Source organism: Zootoca vivipara, chromosome 10 (assembly GCF_965207765.1).
Source record: "Zootoca vivipara chromosome 10, rZooViv2.hap1.1, whole genome shotgun sequence".
NCBI lineage: Eukaryota > Metazoa > Chordata > Lepidosauria > Squamata > Lacertidae > Zootoca > Zootoca vivipara.
Window position 1 is genome coordinate 28,366,173 of NC_142593.1, and position 23,442 is coordinate 28,389,614.

Here is a 23,442-nt window from a genome sequence, read left to right on the forward strand (position 1 = left end):
ATCACTTTTGGATCGGACTTTTGCCTGGAACATTGCATGCAGCACCAACCAGGGGAGGGGCCTCCCATAGCCACGGTGGCCACCATGCACGTCAAAGGGGGTGAGGCGATACCCAAGCCGTACTGGGACCTGCAGGAGGTCTTCAGCGAAGCGGAGTCCGACCACCTACCCCCGCACAGGCCTTTTGACTGCCAGATCAACCTGGTGCCAGGGGCAACTATACCCCCAGCCAAGCTGTACGCCATGTCAGACCAGGAACTGGAGGATCTGCGCGCTTTCATCGACAAGAACCTCAAGCGGGGGTTCATCAGAGAAAGCAAGGCAGCAGGGGGCAGCCCGGTCTTCTGGGTGGACAAGAAAGACACGCAACAGCGCCGTCTTGTGGTGGATTTTAGACGGCTGAATTCAGTGACAGAGCCAGTGGCTTTCCCCATGCCCAGAGTGGATGATCTCCTGACAGCGGCACGCAGGGGCAAGATTTTCACCAAGCTAGACCTGAGGGGGGCGTACAACTTGATCAGGATCCGGGAAGGCGATGAATGGAAAACCACGATGTTCACGCCTCTGGGCTCTTTTGAATATCTGGTGATGCCCTTCGGGTTGCAAGGGGGCTCAGCATGCTTCCAGGCCTTCATGCACCACGTCCTGGGGTCCCTCCTCTTCAGGAAATGCTTGGTCTTCCTGGATGACATCCTTATCTATTCCGATGACCCAGTGCAGCATGTGAAAGATGTCAGGGAGGTGTTGCAGCGCCTGAAGGAGAACCACCTGTATGTGAAGCTGGAGAAGTGCAAGTTTCACACCAAGGAGGTGGACTTCCTGGGCTACAAGCTGTCAGACAAGGGGCTGGCGATGGACAAGGACAAGGTGCAGGCCATCCTGGACTGGCACAGCCCCAGGACGCGCAAAGATGCCCAACGCCTACTAGGCTTCGCCAACTTCTACAGGAAGTTCATCAAGAACTTCTCTCGCGTTACGGCTCCCATCACTGACTGCCTGAGAGGCAAGCAGAAGTTCAGGTGGACACCAGAGGCGCAAGCAGCGTTCGAAAGCCTCAAGAGGGTGTTCGCCTCAGACCAGAACCTGTTCCACGTGGTTCAGGACGCGCCCCTACGCGTGGAGACAGATGCTTCTGATAAAGCTGTGGGCGCCATTTTGTTGCAACTGGACGCCAACAGAGAGTGGAGACCCTGTGCCTTCTTCTCCAGGAAGTTGACCCAGCCAGAGCGAAACTACACGGTGTTTGATCGGGAACTTCTTGCGATCCACGCTGCGTTCCAGCACTGGAGACACTTCCTGGTGGGTGCCAAGCACCCCATCCAGGTGTGCACAGACCACAAGAACCTGGAGTTCTGGAGAACTGCCAGGGTGCTCAACCAGCGGCAGATACGGTGGGCAGAGTTCTTCTCGAACTTCAACTTCTCCATACACTACATCCCGGGAGAGCAGAATGTCAGGGCGGATGCCCTCTCCCGCAAGCCAGAGTACATGGAGGAGGAGGCGCCACCGGCACCCAGGCACATTTTCCCCCCGTCAGCATGGTCCTGCGGAGCAGCAGTGGTGAGCGAGGCAGAACTCACAGCACTGACGGCAGCGGATGATTTTGCCAACCGCATCTTCAGAGAACTGAGAGGGGGGGGAGCAGGCGAAAGACTTTGCAGAACGCAGGGGGCTGCTTTTCTACAAGGGTGCACTGTACCTGCCCACCACCCAGCTTAGACGTACGGTCCTCAAGCAGATGCACGACAACCCAACGGCGGGTCATTTTGGGAGGGACAAAACCGCTCACCTAGTCATGAGACACTTCTGGTGGCCAGGGGTGCGGGAAGATGTTCGAGACTATGTACGGGGCTGTGACACCTGCCAGCGGGCAAAGGTGGTCAGAGCAGCGCCACCGGGATTGCTGGAGCCCTTAGCCACGCCACACAGGCCGTGGGAAGTGGTGTCCATGGACTTCATCACAGATCTGCCTTCTTCCAGGGGCAAGACCGCAGTGTTGGTGGTGGTGGACCTCATGTCCAAAATGTGCCACTTTATACCGTGTGCCAGGGCGGTCTCTGCAGAAGAGACAGCCAAACTGTTTGTGGATCACGTATTCAGACTGCATGGCTTACCTTTAAGGGTTATTTCAGATCGTGGCCGCCAATTTGTTTCCAGGTTCTGGCGGCGGCTCATGAACCTCCTGCAGGTGGAGGTCAGCTTGTCGACGGCTAGACACCCGCAGACCAATGGACAGGCGGAGAGGGTCAACACCATTCTGCAGCAGTACCTGAGATGCTACGTCAGCCAGCGGCAAACGGACTGGGTGGATCGCCTGCCACTGGCAGAATTTGCCTACAACAATGCGGTGCACGTCTCCACAGGGGTGTCGCCCTTTAAGGCCAATTACGGGCGCGACCTCAGATCTTTCCCAGAGAGGGAGGGGGAGGAGGAGGAGGAGGGCCCACAGGCTGAGGATTGGGCAGAGGAACTGGAGACGGTGCACCAGCAGCTCAGAGAACACTTGGAGAGAGCCAAGGAAGCGTACAAGAAGGGGGCAGATCGCCACAGGCGACCGGGGGAGGTCATTAGGGTGGGGGACAAAGTTTGGTTGTCCTCGGAGGGCCTTCCCATCAGAGGGAGGTGCAAAAAGCTGGCGCCCAGAAGGTTGGGCCCCTTCACGGTCACGCAACAGGTCAACCCGGTGGCATACAGGCTGGCACTGCCAGAGGACATGAGGGTGCACCCAGTGTTTCATAGATCGCTGCTGTCGCCGTACAGGGAAAGCAGCAGGCTCCGAGGCAGCGAACAAACCCCTGAGGGAGGGGGGGAGAGAGAAGGCAGGGAGCAACTCAATGAGGCCACGGCCATCCTGGACTCAAGGAGGGGGTGGGGGGCCTGGAGTACCTCATGGCATGGGAGGATGCTCCACCGTCCCAGAATGAATGGGTCCCAGCCACTCAGATACAAGAGGAATTCCTGGTAGAAGAATTTCACGCCCTCTTTCCCCATAGACCCAAGCCCTGGCACATGGAAAGGGAGGGGGAGGGGGAGGAAGCACGGGAGAGCAGTTCACCATGGCGCTGGGAAGCGGAGTTTGAGGAACCAGAGGATGAGGTATGGGTGTCACCGAGATCCACCCAGTCAGAGGAAGGAGCAGATTGGCAGAACATTTTTACCCCTACCAGCTCTGACGCCACGGACTTTTTGGGATTCCCGTCCTCCCAGGCGGAAGGGGGGGGCTCGCAGGACTGGGGGGAGGTGTTCACACCAACGGGCTCGGAAAGCACTGAGTTCTTAGGCTTCCAGTCGTCACCGACACCTGGGGGGGACCTGGGGAGGGGTGAAGGAGAGCTTGGGAGGGGGGTGGATGTGAGGGACAGGGGATATCGCGAAGTCCCTCCCCTCCTGAGTTCAAGCCCATCCCCGAGCACAGGGGAAAGCAGAGAGAGTTCCGATTCCAATGGGGAAGCAGGAAGTCGTGTCCGAGGCTCAGGCAAGGTAGAGGAGCCAGGGTCCCAGGTGGGACAGGAAGGGGCGAATAAGGGGGGGAGACCCATCCCCCCAACTCCGGAATTACGCAGAAAGAGGAGGGGAAAGAGGATGGGTCTGCCAAAGCTTTTGTGTTGGAGAAAGACGCGCCAAAAGCCATTCGGAGGTTCTGGAACCGACTGACCACATCACTCCGTGTAAATAGCAATGACTTCAGCACTGTAAATACGCAGCACCAATAAAAGAATAAAATGCAGAGCTGCGTAGCGTCGTTACTCTGAAGTAGCCCACTCCGGCCACTGTGACAGATAAGTTTGCTTTTTAATGAATATTTTATTGTAAGAGATATTTATGAAATAGAATGCTAATAAGTAGTGGATGTAGCAAGCCACCACACAGGATCACACTGGATGAATTTCCATGAAAAGGCAATCATTTTGACTTCATTTGAGAAGAGCCATCGCCACATTTAATATCACCTAATCCCTGCACTGGTGGGTCTTGCTACTTCCTTTTTGCTTTCTTTCCATATCTTTGTGGTAGAAAGTTTATATCACTGACTGGTCTTCTCTGATGTCACCCAACTTCACTGAATACACAGGGGATCAGTTTAAGCCTTGGAATTTGAAAGTCCCTGGGAGTCCTACGTAAAATGAAACCCACTGCAGTAATTTGTAGCAGCACATCATGGGGGTTCAAAGGAACCTTGTGGTTTTAAGACTGGTGTCGTATTTAACTTTTCATTGAAGAGTGTCTTGCAACAGAAACTGCTTGTTAAATCAGCAAATGGCCACTGTGACATTTGCCACTCAAAGGATAGAAGAATAGGCTTAAGAGCTTCATCTTACCAAAAGATCCAAATGGATCGTCGGAGGCCTCAATGGTTATAATTGCCTGAGTTAGGCTCCCAAGCAATGCTCCTCCCGTTGTTTCATTGAGCAGCTGCACAAGGAAGGACTCTTCAACTTCAGGGTTGATATCATTGATTATATAAATTGGCACAGCTTTGCTGGTCTCCCCTTCTAGAAGGACAACATCCGATGAGGCTATGCTGTAATCTTCCCCTACATAAATAGAGATGACAAAGATGCTTAAGCAATATTGGAAGCAAATGTCTACTAGCTGTACTTGGCTCATGATTCAAAGTTACTATTTCTTCGCATTGCTGAGAAGTTAAATGAAAAGCTGAGTGTGATCCATATTCCTGCTGTTTGTTAGAAAAATATATAGATCAGTACATCTATTGCCTTATGACTGATTTTCTCTCTCACACCCACCTGCAATTGCTGTTATTGGCACTGCTTTAAATTTCACTGAAACATCTGCAAAAATCCCCCCAGTTCTTGTGACGTTGATGATTGGTCCGATGTAATTTTCAGCAACTCGTACAGCTGATGCCGACAGCTGTAACGTTCCAAAAGCATCATCATTGGCATTGATAATTATGTGAGCAATGGTATCCCCTTTAGCTCCAAGGCGAGGAGAATCTGAAACTGAAATACCAAATAATTTGAGCCATCTGAGATTCCTGTTTATTACTACATTAACAAGTATAGCTTTGGAAAGGTTTTGACAACACATTACACAATGACAACAAATTTAACATAGATGCCAAAGAATATAACTAAGCCCCATCATAAAAGCAGTAATGTCAAACCCTTAAAAATGCATTCTCCTTTTTAATTTAGCTTTTATAATCATAGCTGTACATTACGTAAGGTTATGGCAAAACAAGAAGCTTGATATCATGCTATTATCATCTCCCATCAAGGCCTCTAATGCAAGGATTGTCCCCTGGAGATTGTGGACTACAAATTCCATCAGGCAATGGAACAAGAGGACTATAGGTTCTCCATATCTAGTCCAATGCATAACACAGGGCAGTGCCAAATATGAACTATAATAAACAAAACTTCCATGTTCTTAGACAGTGTAACTCTGAATACCTTATGCTGGGGACATACAACTGGGGAAGGCCATGGCATTCATGCACTGCTTGTTCATTCCAAGATGAATCTGCTTTTAGAAATATGACACTTGCTTAGATGGATCTTTGGTCTGATCCACCATCTCTCTTGTGTATACTACGATATCCAAAGCTCAACAGAAACTGGATTTCATTCTCAATTATGGTATTATTTCTGGGATTTGTATGATGAAATATACATGACAGTTCAATTATCCCACAGAGCTTCATATCTGAAGCTTCTCTGCTTATCAAGAATGAAAGGAAATGTAATTAGACAACCTGGGGAACTTTGAAGTGCAAATCAGTATATAATCTGCTAAATAAAGATGGCTAATTAGCACCCATACTTCTAGACATGCAGACAGACACATGTCCCTAGGTTACAGACTGCAATCTATATGAAAAGCGAACACATAAAGACCACAAGATAAAAGTTATGTAAGGTCCCAGAATGCAAAGGAATCTAATCAGCCATTTGGCAATGCTAGGAAGAAACCTTCTCTATCCACTATGTTTCCAGACAGAGACTAATCCCTATTTGGTGGGTGGGATGTGGAAAGCACCTTTTGTTATACATGATGGGCACTGACTGCTTCCACTGTGACTATAGGGCTGCACTCAGATGTGTGGTTTATTGCATTTTACTGGTTAAAATGCTGGTGCTTCTATCTTGATCTCTAAGATTCCTTTTACACTGCAGTACCTTGTTGTGTCATAGAACTGGCTTTTTGATCAATAAAGCACAATATTGCACCAAATCTTAAACAGTGAGAAAGAGCTGGATGCCAATATACTGCCCCAAATTTTGTCAACGATTCTCCATTGTTCAACACACTGATGTATTCGGAAATGATGTGACACACTATAATCTTTTATGTCTTGCAAAGGGAGAAAAAGCAGTGACAGAGTCAGAACCCATGGCTGGTAATTTGAACAGTTTCAACATATTTTTTCCAGTAACAGCAAATATTTTGTTGAGGACCTTGCCATTTTTTATTTATTTAATGGAAATAATGTCATTTGTTTACTAGCCTATTGTTTCTACTGTGGCAATGTGGTATGGAGTCATTTACTAGGCGGACAAACTTACCTGGCTTACAGCTATTTTTATTTTTTTTTGTCTATTCCTCTTGGCAGATCTATGTTCATAGTAAATGGAGCTTCTGGCAATAATCAGAAGCTGATTCTGCAATTTTGTTTGCCATGGGGGCAGATGAAAAAAGCAGCCCCACAAGCAAATCAGTCATGTGCACCATCGCTTAGTAAAATTCCATACAAGAAAGCATAATCTAGGTTAGTGGCATTTCAACATTTGTTTACATTCTACTGCTGGAAATCTAGCAAGTCTGGAAATATACAGTCTTACTTGACCGATGTTGGGCTCCTTCCACCAGAGTTACACGAAGCAGCTCTACAAAGACAGATTCTGACTTCTCAGGTTCACTGTCATCCAGAATCGGGAGCTCTATGGTAGCCTCACTTTCATTGGCGGCAAAGATTACAAATCCTGAAATGGGCAAATAGTCTTGTTCCTGTCTTGCCCTGGCAACATTTGATGGCAGATAGGGTGATTCTTCCTCATCCCCCATGGTTCTATATGTAACCATTACTACTCCCAGGAGACCTTTTAACCTCACTATTGTAAGGGTGATGGTCTTGGCTTCTTCCTCAACTTTGACTGGCCTGTTTTTCTCAGAGAAAATTAAAACTCCATAGGGGTCATCATTTGCAAGAATTGTTAATGTAGCATTGGTGTGGTTTCCAAGACGTCCGCAGGAAGCGTTGATGATCCAAACTGAAAATGTCTTGTCTAGTTCTGGAATTTCATCAGGCAAGATCTGCACTGTTAAATGTGCTTTTCTTTGCTCTATATTGAAAGTTATGTTGCCAGTGGTAGCTGCTAGATCATCAGTATCATCGGGCACTATGAACCAATGCAAAGTTACCTGGGACAAGGCGCCATGGTTTCTGACAACCTGAAGAGCAAAAGGGTAAATTGTTATTGTTGCATTGTGAAGGTCAAAGAACCTTACTCTCAGAGTTGTTTATTCTGAGATGCTCCATGCCATCTTTACAGCACAGTAAACTAGATCTATGTTGGCCACTTAGGGGCAGCACAAGGAATTTGAGACAACCATGTCACAAACTCCAAATCACTGAACACTGCCTTGCTTATGCAGGGTAGCTGAGTTAAGGCTGTCTGTGTTGTTTGCTGCAACCAGAACCTGCTCTTTTTAAACTTAGCAGAAACCTCCTCAATGTTGATGAGCAGTGGCGTGTAAAATTGCAGATTCTGCATATGGACCAAGGTGACACATTTAGAATGAGCAAACAACACCCACCACAAACACAGGGACATGGTGCTTAATGCAGCTCAGATATACCCTCAGACATGCACAATCTTACCCCGTACATTGAATTTACCGGCCAAATCAGCCTTGCGGATCTACACAAATTGCCTCTTCCTCCCCTTGTCTTGACCCCTGACTTCTATGCAATGGTATAAAAATTTAGCTCAATGCAAAAGAGGAAGTTTCCTGATCTTTGAGTATGTCATTCATGCAGATTTCCCTTCGTAATGCTGAAGCTGCATCAGTGTGACTCTTTTTTGTAGCTATATTTCCTGCATTATACTTAAGCTCTAAAAGGAAACATGATTTCAAAAATGGAGCCTATTTTCTTTTCTTTTTTGCTGAGTATGCTCTTTCATGGAATCATATTAATACGTCCTGTTCTTCTTCCATCTAGTATTACTTCCACCCTAAAGAACAGAAAACCTGATTCACCAGTATAGATTCATCAAACAGCCCCAAACTCTTCCTCTCCCTTCTATATCTGTGTTGCCATAGAATGTCTGTTCGCATATTAGACATGGCAGGCCTCCACAGAGTAGTGTCATGCTTACAAAGGTCTGAGAAATTGAAAACCATCGTAGGCACAGCATCCAGATGGGCACCTCAATTTATACAATCCTTTTCTCTAGAAAGGCAGAGGGCCTTCTCGGTAGTGGCACCCGCCCTGTGGAACGCCCTCCCATCAGATGTCAAAGAGAACAACAACTACCAGACTTTTAGAAGACATCTGAAGGCAGCCCTGTTTAGGGAAGCTTTTAATGTTTAATAGATTATTGCATTTTAATATTCTGCTGGAAGCCGCCCAGAGTGGCTGGGGAAACCCAGCCAGATGGGTGGGGTATAAATAATAAATTAATTATTATTATTATTATTATTATTATTATTATTATTATTATTATTATAGATAATCAAAGTCCCTGCCAAGCTAGTGTAAGGACTGACCTCTTGGGCATGATATGATAACCTGGAGGCCAATGTATCTTGCAAAGAGAGTGAACCAGAGTATCAGTCAAATCAGAGAGCTTGCTGTGAGTGAGTCAGAAATCAGATGTGCAGTTTTGCCCCAGCCAGTCACTACCACTCAGATCCCACCCCCAGAATCAGGTGTTCCTGCCAACTACGTGTTGTTGTTGTTTTTGTTTGCAAAATTATACAAAGCTCCCCAGCCCTGCTCTAGAGATAGCATGGTTAAATGGGGTGCCGTATCTTGTAAATTCAAACTTCTTGACCTCAAGCGTGACTGTTCCACCTCCATCCTCAGGTTCAGATCCATTGACAGAAAGGGATTCAGCACTGAATTCAAACACACCATGAGCATCATCTGAGGCTTCAATAGTGACTATGATGTGAGATGCTATTCCCAGGCTGGCTGTTGATACAAAGGGGGAAGGGAATGATTTACACACTATCTGAGAAAACACAGATGAAAATCTGAACTGGCAAACTCTTGAATGAATCAATTATTTCAATCAATGTGTGGAATAGTCATTGGGAATCCTGTACTTTATAAATTCTAATAAAAAAAAATTGTTCTTCCCAACAGCATCAAAGGTAGCATTTGAATATGACATCCAATTGACTTAGTGTAGCTGTTCTCCCTCCCCCCGTTTCCCAATATCATTACAGTGGAACCTTGGAAGCCAAACACCTGTAAACTCAAACGTTTTGGCTCCTAAATGATCGAAAACCAGAAGTGATTGTTCCGGTTTTTTTGGAAGCCGACTGTCCGGTGCAGCTTCTGTGGCTTCCGATTGGCCTCAGGACGCTCCTGCAGCCAATTGGAAGCCGCACCTTGAAAGTCGAATGTTTTGGAAGTTGAACGGACTTCCAGAATAGATTCTGTTCAACTTTGAAGGTACGTCTGTATTAAAAACACGATTTAACAGAGATTTAGGCTATAAACCTGCTTATACTTGCTTGGATTATAGGTCTTTATCCAGACTTGCAACTAAAAAAATGTACAAGTTTGTTCTTTTAGGCTTATAATTACCAGTCTAAATGAAAACAAGTCACCTTCAGACCTTTACATGCTAAATACGTGAAGTTCAGGAGTGGAGGAAGCATGGGGTCAACATGAGGGACCCCCTTCCATCTACACACATTTGTCTTCCCTTGTCCAGGCTGAATACCTGAAGAGGGCTTTTTTACATTTATCCAATCATACATTCACAAAGCTGTTGGCCATAGCACTATTGAACAGCATTTTGGTTTTACCGGTAAAAGCTGGGGGGTGGGGGTGGGAATGCTTTTAAATAATTATACTGCAAAAAAAGAATTAACAGTATGAAACAAAACAAAAATGGCACAATCAGTAAAGGTACTGTCAATCTAAGGAAAAAAACCACACAGAAGTGGTAAAAACTTGAATTTTTGAGTTTTTTTTTAAAAAAAAGGTTTGGGAAAATACAGAAGATAAGCTATCATGAAAATGGAGGAAAGGATCACTGGAGAGAAGAGAGTAGGGAGGGGGAAACAATACTCCAGATTAAGTGTTTTAATTAGAGTTAAATAAGGAAGGGTTTTTTGTTGGCATTTTATCTTTAAAATCCTTGAAGGAATTGTATTCCTAACAGTGACAATGTTGTCCTGAAAATGGATTTCATGGGAACATGTTCCTCCAAGTTAACTTGCGAGGAAATAATAGGCTCCCTTCTCCTACTTGCTTTACATCTGCCTCCTGACATAACTAGGAAAGCATGAAATTTTAAAACAGCAAGACAACACGATCAAAGCATTTCTGAATACATGTGATTAGTTTTAGACTAGAATACTTGGGGGGGGGGCACCAGGTACTCTGTAGCAGCACAGATTTTCAACTACTGTATCAAACCACTAGTTTCAAATTATGTTTTACTTTGAAATGTGACAATTATTCAAAGTAAGTCTAAGAAGAAGTTATAAAAGGTCAAATGCAACCCAACCTGTAAACTGATGCAGATTTTGGAAGCGGGTCCCACTGAAGACAGTGGGACAATTCCAAGAAAAACATGAACAGACTTATAAGATGATACTTGGTAGAAAGGAATAACACGAAATTATTATTATTTACAAAGAAATTGTCAGTGTGCTGAATCTCTGAAGCCAAATAAACCCCAACTAGCTCATGGAAAACACAATGGCAAGGCATGCCAGTTATGGCAAAACATTTCAGTAGTCAATTCAGACAAAAATTCAGAATAAGCAGCTTACCACGTTGATGGACAGCAGGAAGGAAGAAGTCCAAGTCCCCATCACCACTACCACTGGCTTCATTAAAGAGCTCAGCAACTTCAAGGACAGACACAGAAATACACAAATACACATACATAAAACGCAGGAGAGAGAAAGCACTTTAACACAACTCTGGAGAGAGAGAAAACAAATGAAAAAGATCTTCCTGAAAAACTTTAAAAGGTTTTGCAAGCTTATAGAATACTGGTAAAAGCCAAGAAGACAGGAGACACACATTTTTTTATTCATTTCACCCAGCTGTGGGTACTGAGGCATCAGTGACAGGTACTTGATATTTTAGAAGTGGAAGAGCATATAAGTTTGAAATGACAGAGCCCATAAACAAAAGAGACTGCTGCAAACTTAGTAGGATAATGGGTGCTGCAAGAGCCAATAGAACAAATGCACAAAAGAAAGGATTACCGTGTTTCTCATATTATAAGACACGTCTTATATTTATTTTTTCCTCAAAAAAACACACTATGGCTTATTTTCAAGGGATGTCTTATTTTTTTCCTCCTCCTCCTGACGCGGCCGGCATTGCTGCTGCGCTTATCACTATGTCTTATTTTCGGGGTATGGCTTATATTCCTTGAATGCTTAAAAATCCTGCTATGGCTTATTTTATGGGTATGCCTTAAAATATGAGAAACAGGGTAAATTAATCAGCTGGCTTTTAGTACGTTGCTTTTTCTGCTTCTTTAAGAAATCCCTCCCCTAATGCTTTTAGGTATTGAATGTTAAGTTTATTGAAAGTGGCACCTACAGAAAAGAACCTATTCTTGAAGAGAAGCAACATGAGCATTCCTGCAAAGGCAGATCATGGTGATCCAAGCTCTTATACAAGCACAACAGCAGCAGAGCTTAACAGGACTAATAAATGGTAACTTCAGCTCTAGGTAAAGGTAAAGGGACCCCTGACCATTAGGTCCAGTCGTGACCGACCCTGGGGTTGCGTGCTCATCTCGCATTATTGGCCGCGGGAGCCGGCGTATAGCTTCCAGGTCATGTGGCCAGCATGACAAAGCCGCTTCTGGCAAACCAGAGCAGCACATGGAAACACCGTTTACCTTCCCGCTATAGCGATTCCTATATATCTACTTGCATTTTTATGTGCTTTCGAACTGCAGCTCTGGGTGATGCTAAACTGAACATGGCAACTAGAGTAGAAGCTCACTGGTAGAGCACCTGGTTTGCAATACAGAAGGCCTCAGTTTCAAACCTTGGCATCTCCAGGAAGGGCTGGGAGAGATGCCCTGCCTGAAACCCTGGAGGGCTGCTGCCAGTCAGTGTAGACAAAACTGAGTTAGATGGCCCAATGTTTAGACTCAGTATAATGTTCTGTTGTTCCTCGTATGACTTCATATAATTTCATATCTCCCAGCATTTAAAAGAATTGCACTAAGGTAGACCATTAGGTGGCAATGATCTCATGCTACCTGCAGCGGTCAGCCATTCCAACTTTCTATGGAACACTGCTCTATGTTCGGCAATAATGTTGATATGCAATGAACAAAAGAATATTAGAGATTATTACTTTACATTGGGGGTGTGTGTGAATCTTTGGAAACCTTTGAAATATCAAGTTTCCATGAATGGTCTGGGTATAATAAACTTAAAAAAAAAAACCCAAAACTAACATGTACATGTGGAGGAAAGCAGATCTATGAAGCTGTACCTGCTCCATCCGGATTCAGCAGTTCCACTTTAAAAGCCTTTTCCAGCTCTGGGATAGAATTATCTGTAATGTTAACGATAATGTACTTGTATCTTTCTCCTGGCAGAAATTCCAAGGTGCCTGTAATACCCTGCAGTAGAAAGGCTATTTATACTTTTGCTTAAAATTTGCCATTGTATCAGCATGAGTTTACTGATAAAAGAGAAACAAACAGAAATAAACTTTACACAGACTGTATTATTTATACAAGCTTGCTTTTATCAGGGTAGATATGCCATGCTGGCAAGAGAAGCCAAGCAGGAGAGGGCAGTGATGTAGACATAGCCTCCGGTGAGGCGGGAAGGACAGCTTAGAGGTTTGAGTGGGTTGGGCACATGCCTAAACCATCCCTGACCTCACCACCTTAGTCTGCCCCTTGCATTCTGGTACACGATAACACCAGGAGGCCAGGTCCACAGCATCCCTCCCCACTGGCTGCTCCTGCATCCCCAACGCATCTGAGAGATTATTAGGAAGCTTACTAAAAATCCACAGGACAATTGGTGGGTTCTAATAGTCCCCACCCCTTGCCTGCCAGATCACATTTTGATTTGATTGAATATTTGTATGTCCCTTTTCTAGAAACCAAGCTGAGCTCAAAGCAGCTCGCCAACAGTAAAGCATTAACAAATAAAAGCAGCATTTCGTAATACAGAAAAATATATACAATAAGAATATAATAAATAAAACTATAAAGGTTCAAAAACAATTTAAACAGTGAAATATGATTCAATGATACTAGATAAGCGTTAACAAAAAAAAAAGAAGCTCATACAATATATAGGCCAGAAACGTCAATCAGTCTTGCAGCCATAAATAAATAAATAACACCCCCCAAAAAAAAAAAAAAAACATCGCCCCACACTTCCCTTCTCCAACAGGCTCTCCTCCTGAGACATAAACCAGTTCTCGGAATTCAGCTGTAATGGTGAATGAACTATGACTCCACAATATGCTGGCTGTACTACATAAAGGTTAGGGTTCCTTCCTCCCTCCCTCCCTCCCTCCTTCAAAATAGCAAGCAAATTGCATGGACAATAAGAAGCTTCTGAAATTGCTTCAGATGCCCAGGCACATGTGTAATGCAGTTAATCAAACCAACTCATGGATATCATCATTCATAGTCTCCAGGGCACAGAACAAGTTTGAGCGCTGCATAAATGACTCGCTGTAACAGGAGGGGAGGCTCCATGGAATCTCCAAATTAACACTCGCACCTGCTTGGATCCTGGACTTTCAATACTAGCTTGTGTTCATGTCCTGATCAAAAGTTACCTGCAATTATTACTTTTAAAAGCTCCTGATTGAAGATTATACAATGGATGCACAACAGCAACAGGAAACAGAGAGAACAAGAGCTGATTCGTATCTGTCTCCTCTTTTAGTCTGCTACTCATACCTGATAATCTTGAGGACTGAAAGCTGTCAGTGAAACCGTTTTGTATTGTACAAGAACCATTCCTAGCAGACCTTGTGCTCGAACCACAAGCAACCTGACTTGTCCAATTTCTTCCTTGACAGTAATGTGGGGAGCTGTGGTAGCTGGAAGAATGATGTCATCAATGTCTGCTGGAGGCTCCCCCACTGAGAACTGCAACAAACCTGGTGGAGATAAGATACAACTCTCATCATTCTATCTGCAGTGAAACAAAGTTGCTCGACTATAATGCTGTTTTGAATTTTTAAATATTTTATTGCTGTAGTAAACATATGCAGTAAACAATCTTTAAAATATCAATGAGCAACAACAACAGCAGTTAGTCTGTCATTTGTTGTAAAAAGGCATAACAACAGCTTTAAGTTAAAGCCAGTTTATAATACCTAATTTTAATTCATAAACATTTGTCATTTGGACATGGCTACATTTTAAAGCTACATTTGGTCATTCTTTCCCCTCCTTTCCCCTCTAAATGGTTGTACATTATTTTGAATTAAACCAATGTACCCACTGAAAACAGTTTACAGTTAGTGTTTTCTCTGGCCTTGTTTGCATGCCATATTAAACCAAAGTTAAAAACAAACTATGGGTTGACATGAACAAGTAGTGTTCTGGTATATGCTGCTCGAATTTCTTATTCATCTCCGTACAAATACTGTACAGAAAAGGATTTGGGTGAGAGTTTTTAAAATACCTAATAAAAGCAATAACTTATTAATTATACTCAGGAAATGGGAAAACCAATAAAGGAATGTGGACATCTTATGCTTAATCTAAACATGAATAAAATAATATCTATCACCATTACCATAAGGGTGGTCACTGGCTTTGATGGTAACATAGGTAGTTTCTTTCTCTGGATCTATGCTTGCTCCACTAGTTGGGGTTGAACCTATTTTTCCATCCCCTGCAACAGCAGACACTAAAGTCACCTGGAAATATTCATTCAGCTCAGGAATATCATCATCAAGCACAAACAAATTCAAAACCTGGATACAAAGAAGACAAATTTAATGAAAATTATTGCACTGAGAAATACAAATATGTTGCTGCAATGGTTAATAATAAATGGCCCTTTCTTGTCTTAAAAAACACATTTATTGTCCTCCAAACAAATTATTCCATATATTGCAGAGGACATCAATGCAGTACCATCCCAATATTGTTGGGCTACAACTCCCATCATTCCTGGGCATTGGACAATGCTTGCTGGAGCTGATGGAGGTTGGGAGTCCAATAACTTTTGGAGGGCACTATGTTGGCTAATCCTCACATACAAGACACAAGACTGAATAATATATACAGGAAAAATAAATGTTCAAAGACTCAACAGATCATTAACTTCAACAAGGAAATGGATTTACCTCTGATCTCTGCAAAGGGAGGAATGTGATCATTCCACTAATGTTAGCAAAATCAGCAACCGAGTAATTAATGCCATCAGAATTGATCTGGGAGATACTATAATGCACAAAAACATAGTCCAGAGCTCCCCTGGTGCGCTCCACTACACAAGATATAGTAGAACCTTCATCAGCCACCTACAAGGAAATAAGAAGGCTTACAATAAAGTAAAATATTAATTTACAGGTAGGTAGGGGTGTTGGTCTGCCATCGAAACAAAATAAAAATAAAATAGAAAAATTCCTTCCAGTAGCACCTTGAAGGTAAAGGTAAAGAGACCCCTGACCATTAGGTCCAGTCATGACTGACTCTGGGGTTGTGGCGCTCATCTCGCGTTATTGGCCGAGGGAGCCAGCGTACAGCTGAAGAGGGGTGCGTGCACATGAAAGCTCATACCAATGACAAACTTAGTTGGTCTCTAAGGTGCTAATGGAAGGAATTTTTCTATTTTATTTTTAAAATATTAAGGAAACAGAAAGCTATTTATTTCAAGGTTTGCATAAAAACATAACATCATTTTACACTTGTGATATTCAAAACAATAAAATTTATTTCTGGGACAATCTAAGTTCATTCATATAAAGGGGGGGGGAGCCCCAAAATATAACTTAAAAACATAGCTGCCAAGTTATCCCTTTTTTTAAGGGAAATTCCCTTATGCTGAATAGGCTTCCTCGTGAGAAAAGGGAAAACTTGGCAGCTATGCTTAAAAAGCTGAGTCATTAGTTAGTGGAAGAGCTTCTGCTACTCCTGCCTTCATTCCTCATCATGCTATTGTCTGTATCATATTCCCAAATCCTTTGCAGAATCCCAGCACCTTCAGTTTCTTGTGCAGCCTGTTACCAGTTAACAATGTAGTTATTTGATTTATATCCTGCCTTTCCTCCAGGTACTTCAAGGCAATACGTGAGGTCACACCCACATTGTATTCTCACAATAACCCTGTGAGGTAAGTTAGGCTGAGAGATGGTGATTGGGTAGCACTAAGGATTACATCACACTGGTTCCTCCAGTCACTGCTGCTCCTTATAAAGTCCTCTGCAGCTTATTAAAGCTCAGCTTCATACAATGAGAGGGCATTTGGGTTGCTACACACACACACACACAGAGAGAGAGAGAGAGAGAGAGAGAGAGAGAGACAGACAGACAGACAGACAGACAGACAGACAGACAGACAGACAGACAGACAGAACCACTCAAGTCTTTCTGGCTGATGCTCCATGTGACTGCTGGAACATATGGCAGTAGCTGATTACATATTTCATCCCTGCAAGTATCTGAATAACTGAAGCATCATTTTCCCCAAGAAGATGTATTGCTGGTATGAAGGATTTTCAGGCAACAAGACCAATATACATTATGCGTAATTTACAAGTGGGTATTAAATTGCAAGTTCTTTAGTTAGACACTTTATCACTTCTCCTCTTTATTGCTGTCCCTAGATGATTATAATAATTACAGTCCTTAATATTTTATAACATCTTCAGAGTGTTCGAAAAATTTCACATACATCATCTCAGTCATTCATACAACAGGTCTCTTAAGGTAGGTCAATGTCATTATTCCTGTATTGCAGATAACAGGCTGAGACTGGGAGAAAAATAAGGCCACCTAGTGAGTTTGTGGTTGAGGTGAGATTTGAAATAAGGGGTGTTGTGCAACTATGTTTTTACTCAGGGTAGACCTACTGAAATTAATGGACCTAATTTAGCCATTGCCATTAAATTTAATGTATCTGCTCTGAATAAAACATAGCTCACACTGTTACACATCAGGTCTTAGGCCAGGCATCCCCAAGCTGCGGCCCTCCATATGTTTTGGCCTATAACTCCCATGATCCCCATCTAACAGGACCAGTGGTCGGGGAAGATGGGAATTGTAGTCCAAAACATCTGGAGGGTCGAAGTTTGGGGATGCCTGTCTTAGGCATCCTTAAGCTTCATTTATCTTTGTTGTTGTTATAATACTACAATTCCTTCAAGCTCAATGTGGCAAACATGGTTCTCCCCATTTCCCCCCATTTTGAAGCTCACAGCAAAACTTTTGAAGTAGCTCAGGCTGAGAGGGAGTGACTGGTCCAAGGTCATACAATGAGTTCCACAACTGAATTAGGATATGAACCTGGATCTCCCATGACTTAGTCTAGCATTCTAACTACCATTTCCTACCTCCGGAATGCATGCTCCTGTAAAACCAAATAGACCATTGGCATTATCACTCTTCTGGATTCTCAATGTTCCAGTTGTGTTTTCTTGTGAAATTCGTGCTCCCCCATGAACAGAAATAAGCTTAAGAATAAACAGTTCCTCTCCTTCTTCTTCTTTGTCATCTCTGGCTGAAACAATGAATGTTTTATTGGTTTCTCCCTGTCGGTATTCTAGGTATCCAGAGATGGGGTGCAAGTCAGCCCTTGCTGGAGTGGCATGAAGTTCATAAATTTCTTCCTTACTCAGTTTACGTTCATAAAGTCTTACATCTTGCATCAGCCCTGTGTACCTGCTGCCACCATTCATGCCGGCACCAACTCTCATTATTCCTGGACCTAGAAAAGGGAACACAAATGTAAATTGATTTTCACACCTGAAAATTAAAAATTAATTAATTAAAAAATTAAAAATGCCCTCCTTCTCCCTCTCCCATACATGCACCAGATCAAATGCCACCCTTTTTTAAAGTCCATTTATTGGGATGGATGAATTCCATACTGTGCTCCTCTAGATTAGATGTGTTGTATTTCACCACATAAAATAGGATGGTTGCCTTTGATGTATGTTATGCTTTCATTGTATATACATTACATTCAAACCACAGTCCAAAGCAGCTCAAAAGAGTTCTACTTTGCTGTTGTGCTTCAATATAAAAGAGTTGATATATTGATGACTGCAAAAAAAAATACCTGCAGATGCTACAGGAAATAATGGTTTGATCCTAGCTGGGTTTGTCTAACCACAGTTAGAACAGGACAAAGTTATGGAATTCGGACATGATGAGGAACTGTGGTATGTTCAAAAAGGGGAAGGGGAAGGGGAAGCTTTCAGTCTGCTTGTGCATGTGAGAAGGAAGAAGAGAGAAGGTGGATAAGCCATGGTTTCCCATTATTTCTGAATCAGGCCAGTGGCAAAGGGACAATGCAATATCATATAAACAAATGTTCATGCCACTTCCAAGGCTGATTAGCACACCTGCTTCTAGTAAACTAGATATGCCTATGCAGTTTGAGATTGAGAATATGGGATGGCATGCATGGTTCCTGAATGATCCTGGAAAACTGAAGTCAACATTAATTTTATATATTTATATTATATTTTTAAGAATGTGAACAATCACTGTATGCTATATCCTGTCACTGGCTTGTATAACTACAAAAAAACAGAGAGAGAGAGATTTAATATTATTATTTGCAAGTATTTTGCTAGATTTCTGGCATAAGAAAAAAGAATTTAACAACTGAAAATGATTGGAGTTTGGACCTGTCAAATTCCAGATATAAAAGAGAAAGGTTGATACATGACATATTGCTTACCATCAGCAATTGCTTCTCCTTTGAGGCTCTTGATGCCTCCAGGCACAGGACTTCCATCAATGAAAAACTCAATTATGCCATCATCCAGTGTAATCAGAAGGTGGAGCCAAATGTTTTCCTCTAAGTATTTCATGACCGTGATCTTAGCCACATATGTCACATTTGACGGCTGCGGCATGTAATGAAGCTTTACAGAAACATGAGATTCATTTGTGTGGATTTTCACTCCGTAATACATTGTCCCACTGCCATCGTCCTTCGCCAGGAGAAATCCATCACTATTGGCACTAGGAATCACCCAGGCTGAAAATGTGAATTTGGCAAGCGTTCTGTTCTTACTGACGTGGAACTCGGGTTCGATGACCCCATAAGCATCCTCTTCACCACTAAAAAACATAGCATCTGTTCCAGTGTGATGACGTCGCATGTGAGGCTGTGACTGCACCACATTTGAAAACCTTCCCAGCAACAAGCAATCAATCATCGGAGGTAACCCTTCTTTGAATGTACTGGATACTATTTCCCAGCCAATCCGGACATCGCCAAACGTTCCCTGCTGCCTCAAAACTGTAAAGTTCGTAATGTGGGACATATCATCTTCAGATAGTACGTCTTCTGCTATCTCCCTCTCCTGGCATTTGGGATCTAGAATAAAGACTCCAAAGGGATCATCATTGAATGGGATCATCACAGTGACAGAAAGGTTGGTTTCAGCTAACTGACCACCAGGACCTGGGAAACCACCTGAAATATTAAAATAAAAAGTTCAACAAAATTCTTTATGAACTTCATAATTATTTACATTTCTTTCTGAATCCTATCCTTCTACGAAGGAGCTCAGAACAGCACCCATAATCTTCACCCCTCACATATTTTATCACCCAATGAAATTCACAGATGAGTGGGGATTTGAACCCAAGGCTCTTCATTTGGCTACAAATGTGCAGCCAAAAGTGCAGTTAGCCCTACATTATTGGGGGGGGGGTTTTGGAAATAATGTGTATTAAAGATTTTCTTGAATGACGAAAGAACATGCAATGTCTCTCTTCTTTTTTCAGATCATAGAGTCTCTTAGCTACATTCAATGTAAGACAATGTTGTATCTGGCATAGGGTTGAAGGGGAATAGAGGCTGGAGAAGAGAGTGGTGGTAAATTTGCTTATTAATTTTCCTTTCCCCCCAAAAAATGGTTTATGTGTGAGGTTTTTGTGTCAGCGTCACTTAGGCAGGTTCTCTTTCTCTCTTTTTTATTTTTAAAGATGACAACTGAAAGAATTGCAGCAACTAATAGTGGCAGTTTATACAATCAGCAGAAACGAATGATAAAGCTGGCACTGTGCTGATCAGGAGCAGAGCAGCAGCAAGGCTGGGGGAGCTCTGGGTTGGCAGAGTGTACCTATGGGGAAGCCCACAACCTGCAGTGCCCTCAGCCTTCTTGATGCCATCCTTCTTGGATAAGCTCAGTGCTTCTGCCAGGAGGATGTCATGCCCACCACCACCCACCACTAATCACTGCTGGTTTTATCATTTGATTATCATTTTCTCTAGTAGTGTTCCCTGGAATGTGGAGCATTTTGACAATAATAAGCAATGGGTCTTGTTTTCGATCTAGCTCAGTACTTTCAATGACTTTCAGTAGACCTCCACTGTTTCAGACAGGGTTCTCTCCACCTGTAGATGTCAGGGTCTTCTCCAGGAGAAGCAGATGCTCTATCATTGGCTAACTATGTAAGCCAACACTTCTGTGCTGTTTCTTCAGATTTGGACAAGGGGAACCCCCCCCCCCAATGTACCTGAAGCATTCACCAGCTTTAGCGTGTAAAATTCATTGAATTCAGGGATTTTGTCTCGAATGGCATGGAGAGTTATAGGCCGAGATTGCTGGCCATCCAAGAACCAGACAACCCCACAGACTTGATAAAACTCTTCTCCTGGGTCCAAAGCAGAATCATTTTCAAACAGCTGCCATGCCAAGGAAACATTGCCAAAGTGGCCTCTGTGTCTCAGAACCCTGTGCAGTAGATGGACACAAACAAGAGTCATTTCTCAGACATGTAGCATCAAGAGCAACATCAAAAATACAGGTATAATATCAATGCATTCCATGTTTGTCCACATAATCCATCTACAATACCTTCTCAGGAAGGAAGCAAAGAACACCCAGGTTTTTTTTTATCTGCATTTGCAGCCCAGTCCTAAAAGGCATCTTCAATGCAGTGCAAACAAGAAGGGTGCAATTTCACTCCTTTTAGTTCCTACTGAGGCTCATGTTCATACTTAATTAGATAAAGCATTATCATAAAAATCCTGGCTGAGATCCAAATACCTACTTTATGCATGCTCAAGATGCAATTTGGGCTCTTCCAGTGAAGGATTTTTGAATTTGTTTCATTGAGCACAGCACACAGACATACACACCATGCAATCTGATAAAACTTGCAACCCATTGCACTCCTGGGTGCACAGAACTACCTAATTGGACTCTGACCATTATCAGGAGCCATAATCAAAATATAGGACTCTCATAGAAAATCTTAAGTGTTGCATAGGAAATTGGCAAGCAGACATAGGACACCTTCATTGAATGTGCAAAACAAGCAGTAAATGGACTCTCTGTGGTAGGGGTGGGGCCAATCTTGGCCTGCCAGAAGCTCCAATTTAGCCCACAATGTCATTTTACACAAACCACACCTACTTGACAATCAGCTGATGTGACTTGCAATGCCAGCTGATGGGCAGGAGGGCAGGGTTTCGATTCTGCCTTGGATGCACAAACAGATCTTGCAGCCAAAACAGGATTTAGGCTTCCACTTGTTAGCTGATGAGCTCAGTTTGGCTTTGTGTCCTATTAGGATCAGGCATGCTCGGCCAAGGCAAATATTAGTGGAATGCAGGAGAAATCGCCTCCATTGCCTTCGCTGGAAAAATGCACCTTCCTTCCTTCCCATTCACTTGATATAGCAAGAAGGGTGTGTTTTGTAAGCAAAGGCAGAGCATGGAACCTGCTGCCTGCACTCCTCCTTTTCTCCCCTCCTTACCACTTTTGCATGCAAGTCCCTCAGGAGGCATTTTGACAGGTGGGCGGGGCAAGCTGCCTGTTAATCATGTGACAACATGATTACAGAGAACAGAATTTAAGACTGGAAAAAATGAGAAATTGATATATTTGTCCATCCCTGCTCTCAGCATGCTGTGTAAAGGCAGCTTAATGAGGGAGCAATGCTATTGGCTATTTAAGAAAGGCTAATCTGCACATTACTCTGCTTGTGCAAGGTGCAGGATTACAGCCCAAGTTAACTGAATGTAGAGCAGCAGATTTGTTCTGTCAGTCACTGGCTGCTTGGCAAGATAGACTCAAAAGCACTAATTACCCTGAATGAATTAGACAAGTAACATAACACCACTGAATCTTGTTATTACAAGTAGAATAAAACTTCTATTGAGAGTGGCAGGAAAGAAACTAACTACAGGCAATATGTATTAAACAAGATACTGTTGTTTGCAAATGGCTCCTTTCAAGTGCAGGAGGAACTCAAATGTTCAGAGACATCTCCCACACAACTAAGGTCTTCACTTCAGTTCTGAAGGCTGCTCTGTGCATGCACTTCTGCTGCATAGACAAAGATGGCGATGACAAAGTTCTCAGTGCAAAAGCCTTTGTTCTTGTGTATAGAAGTGCAAGTAGATAAATAGGTACCACTCCAGCGGGAAGGTAAACAACGTTTCCGTGCGCTGCTCTGGTTCGCCAGAAGCAGCTTAGTCATGCTGGCCACATGACCCGGAAGCTGTCTGTGGACAAAAGCCGGCTCCCACGGCCTATAGAGAAATTTGAGCGCGCAACCTCAGTCGTCCGCGACGACCTAACAATCAGTGGTACCTTTACCTTTATACATCGCATTGTCCACAAAGATTAATACTGTCATAAGTTTCTGCGAACAATAGTTCTATATTCTATATTTTTCATTAGCTGACATCCAAGGCACATATAATCAGGGCCAGATTTAGGTTTGATAAGGCCCTAAGATACTGAAGGTAATGGGACCCTCTATATGTCCAGCTGTCCTTTGTCAACAACAAATTGTTGCTGTTTGAAATTAGCAAACCAGTGATATTTTCAGGAGCAGGCTAGCAGGCGGGGCCCATTTCTTACCCCATAGGAGCCTATCTAGTCCAGCATTTGTTTTCACAGCAGCCAACAAGTGTCTATGAAAAGCCCACAAGCAGGACGTGGTGCAACAGGGGTCTTCCCACCTGCAGTTCCCAGCCAACAGTATTCAGAGGCATTCTGCCTCCCTCTGTACGATGTGCAATAACAAGGCTTTAGTAATTAATTAATTTGGGAACAATAACAGTCCA

General features: G+C 43.3%; 1 protein-coding gene across 1 annotated transcript in view; it reads right to left on the minus strand.

Annotated features, from left to right (window-relative positions):
* The window catches only part of ADGRV1 (adhesion G protein-coupled receptor V1), a 253,099-nt gene that overhangs the window by 192,275 nt on the left and 37,382 nt on the right, over window positions 1–23,442 (minus strand). The window contains exons 19-30 of the mRNA XM_088653182.1: window positions 20,880–21,097; window positions 19,087–19,830; window positions 17,732–18,105; window positions 15,524–15,700; window positions 14,968–15,148; window positions 14,121–14,323; window positions 12,683–12,812; window positions 10,984–11,061; window positions 9,024–9,163; window positions 6,807–7,416; window positions 4,749–4,964; window positions 4,320–4,535 (exon numbers count right to left, since the gene is read on the minus strand). Coding sequence (XP_088509308.1) covers window positions 4,320–4,535; window positions 4,749–4,964; window positions 6,807–7,416; window positions 9,024–9,163; window positions 10,984–11,061; window positions 12,683–12,812; window positions 14,121–14,323; window positions 14,968–15,148; window positions 15,524–15,700; window positions 17,732–18,105; window positions 19,087–19,830; window positions 20,880–21,097 — 3,287 coding nt within the window. The remainder of the gene's footprint in view (window positions 1–4,319; window positions 4,536–4,748; window positions 4,965–6,806; window positions 7,417–9,023; window positions 9,164–10,983; window positions 11,062–12,682; window positions 12,813–14,120; window positions 14,324–14,967; window positions 15,149–15,523; window positions 15,701–17,731; window positions 18,106–19,086; window positions 19,831–20,879; window positions 21,098–23,442) is intronic.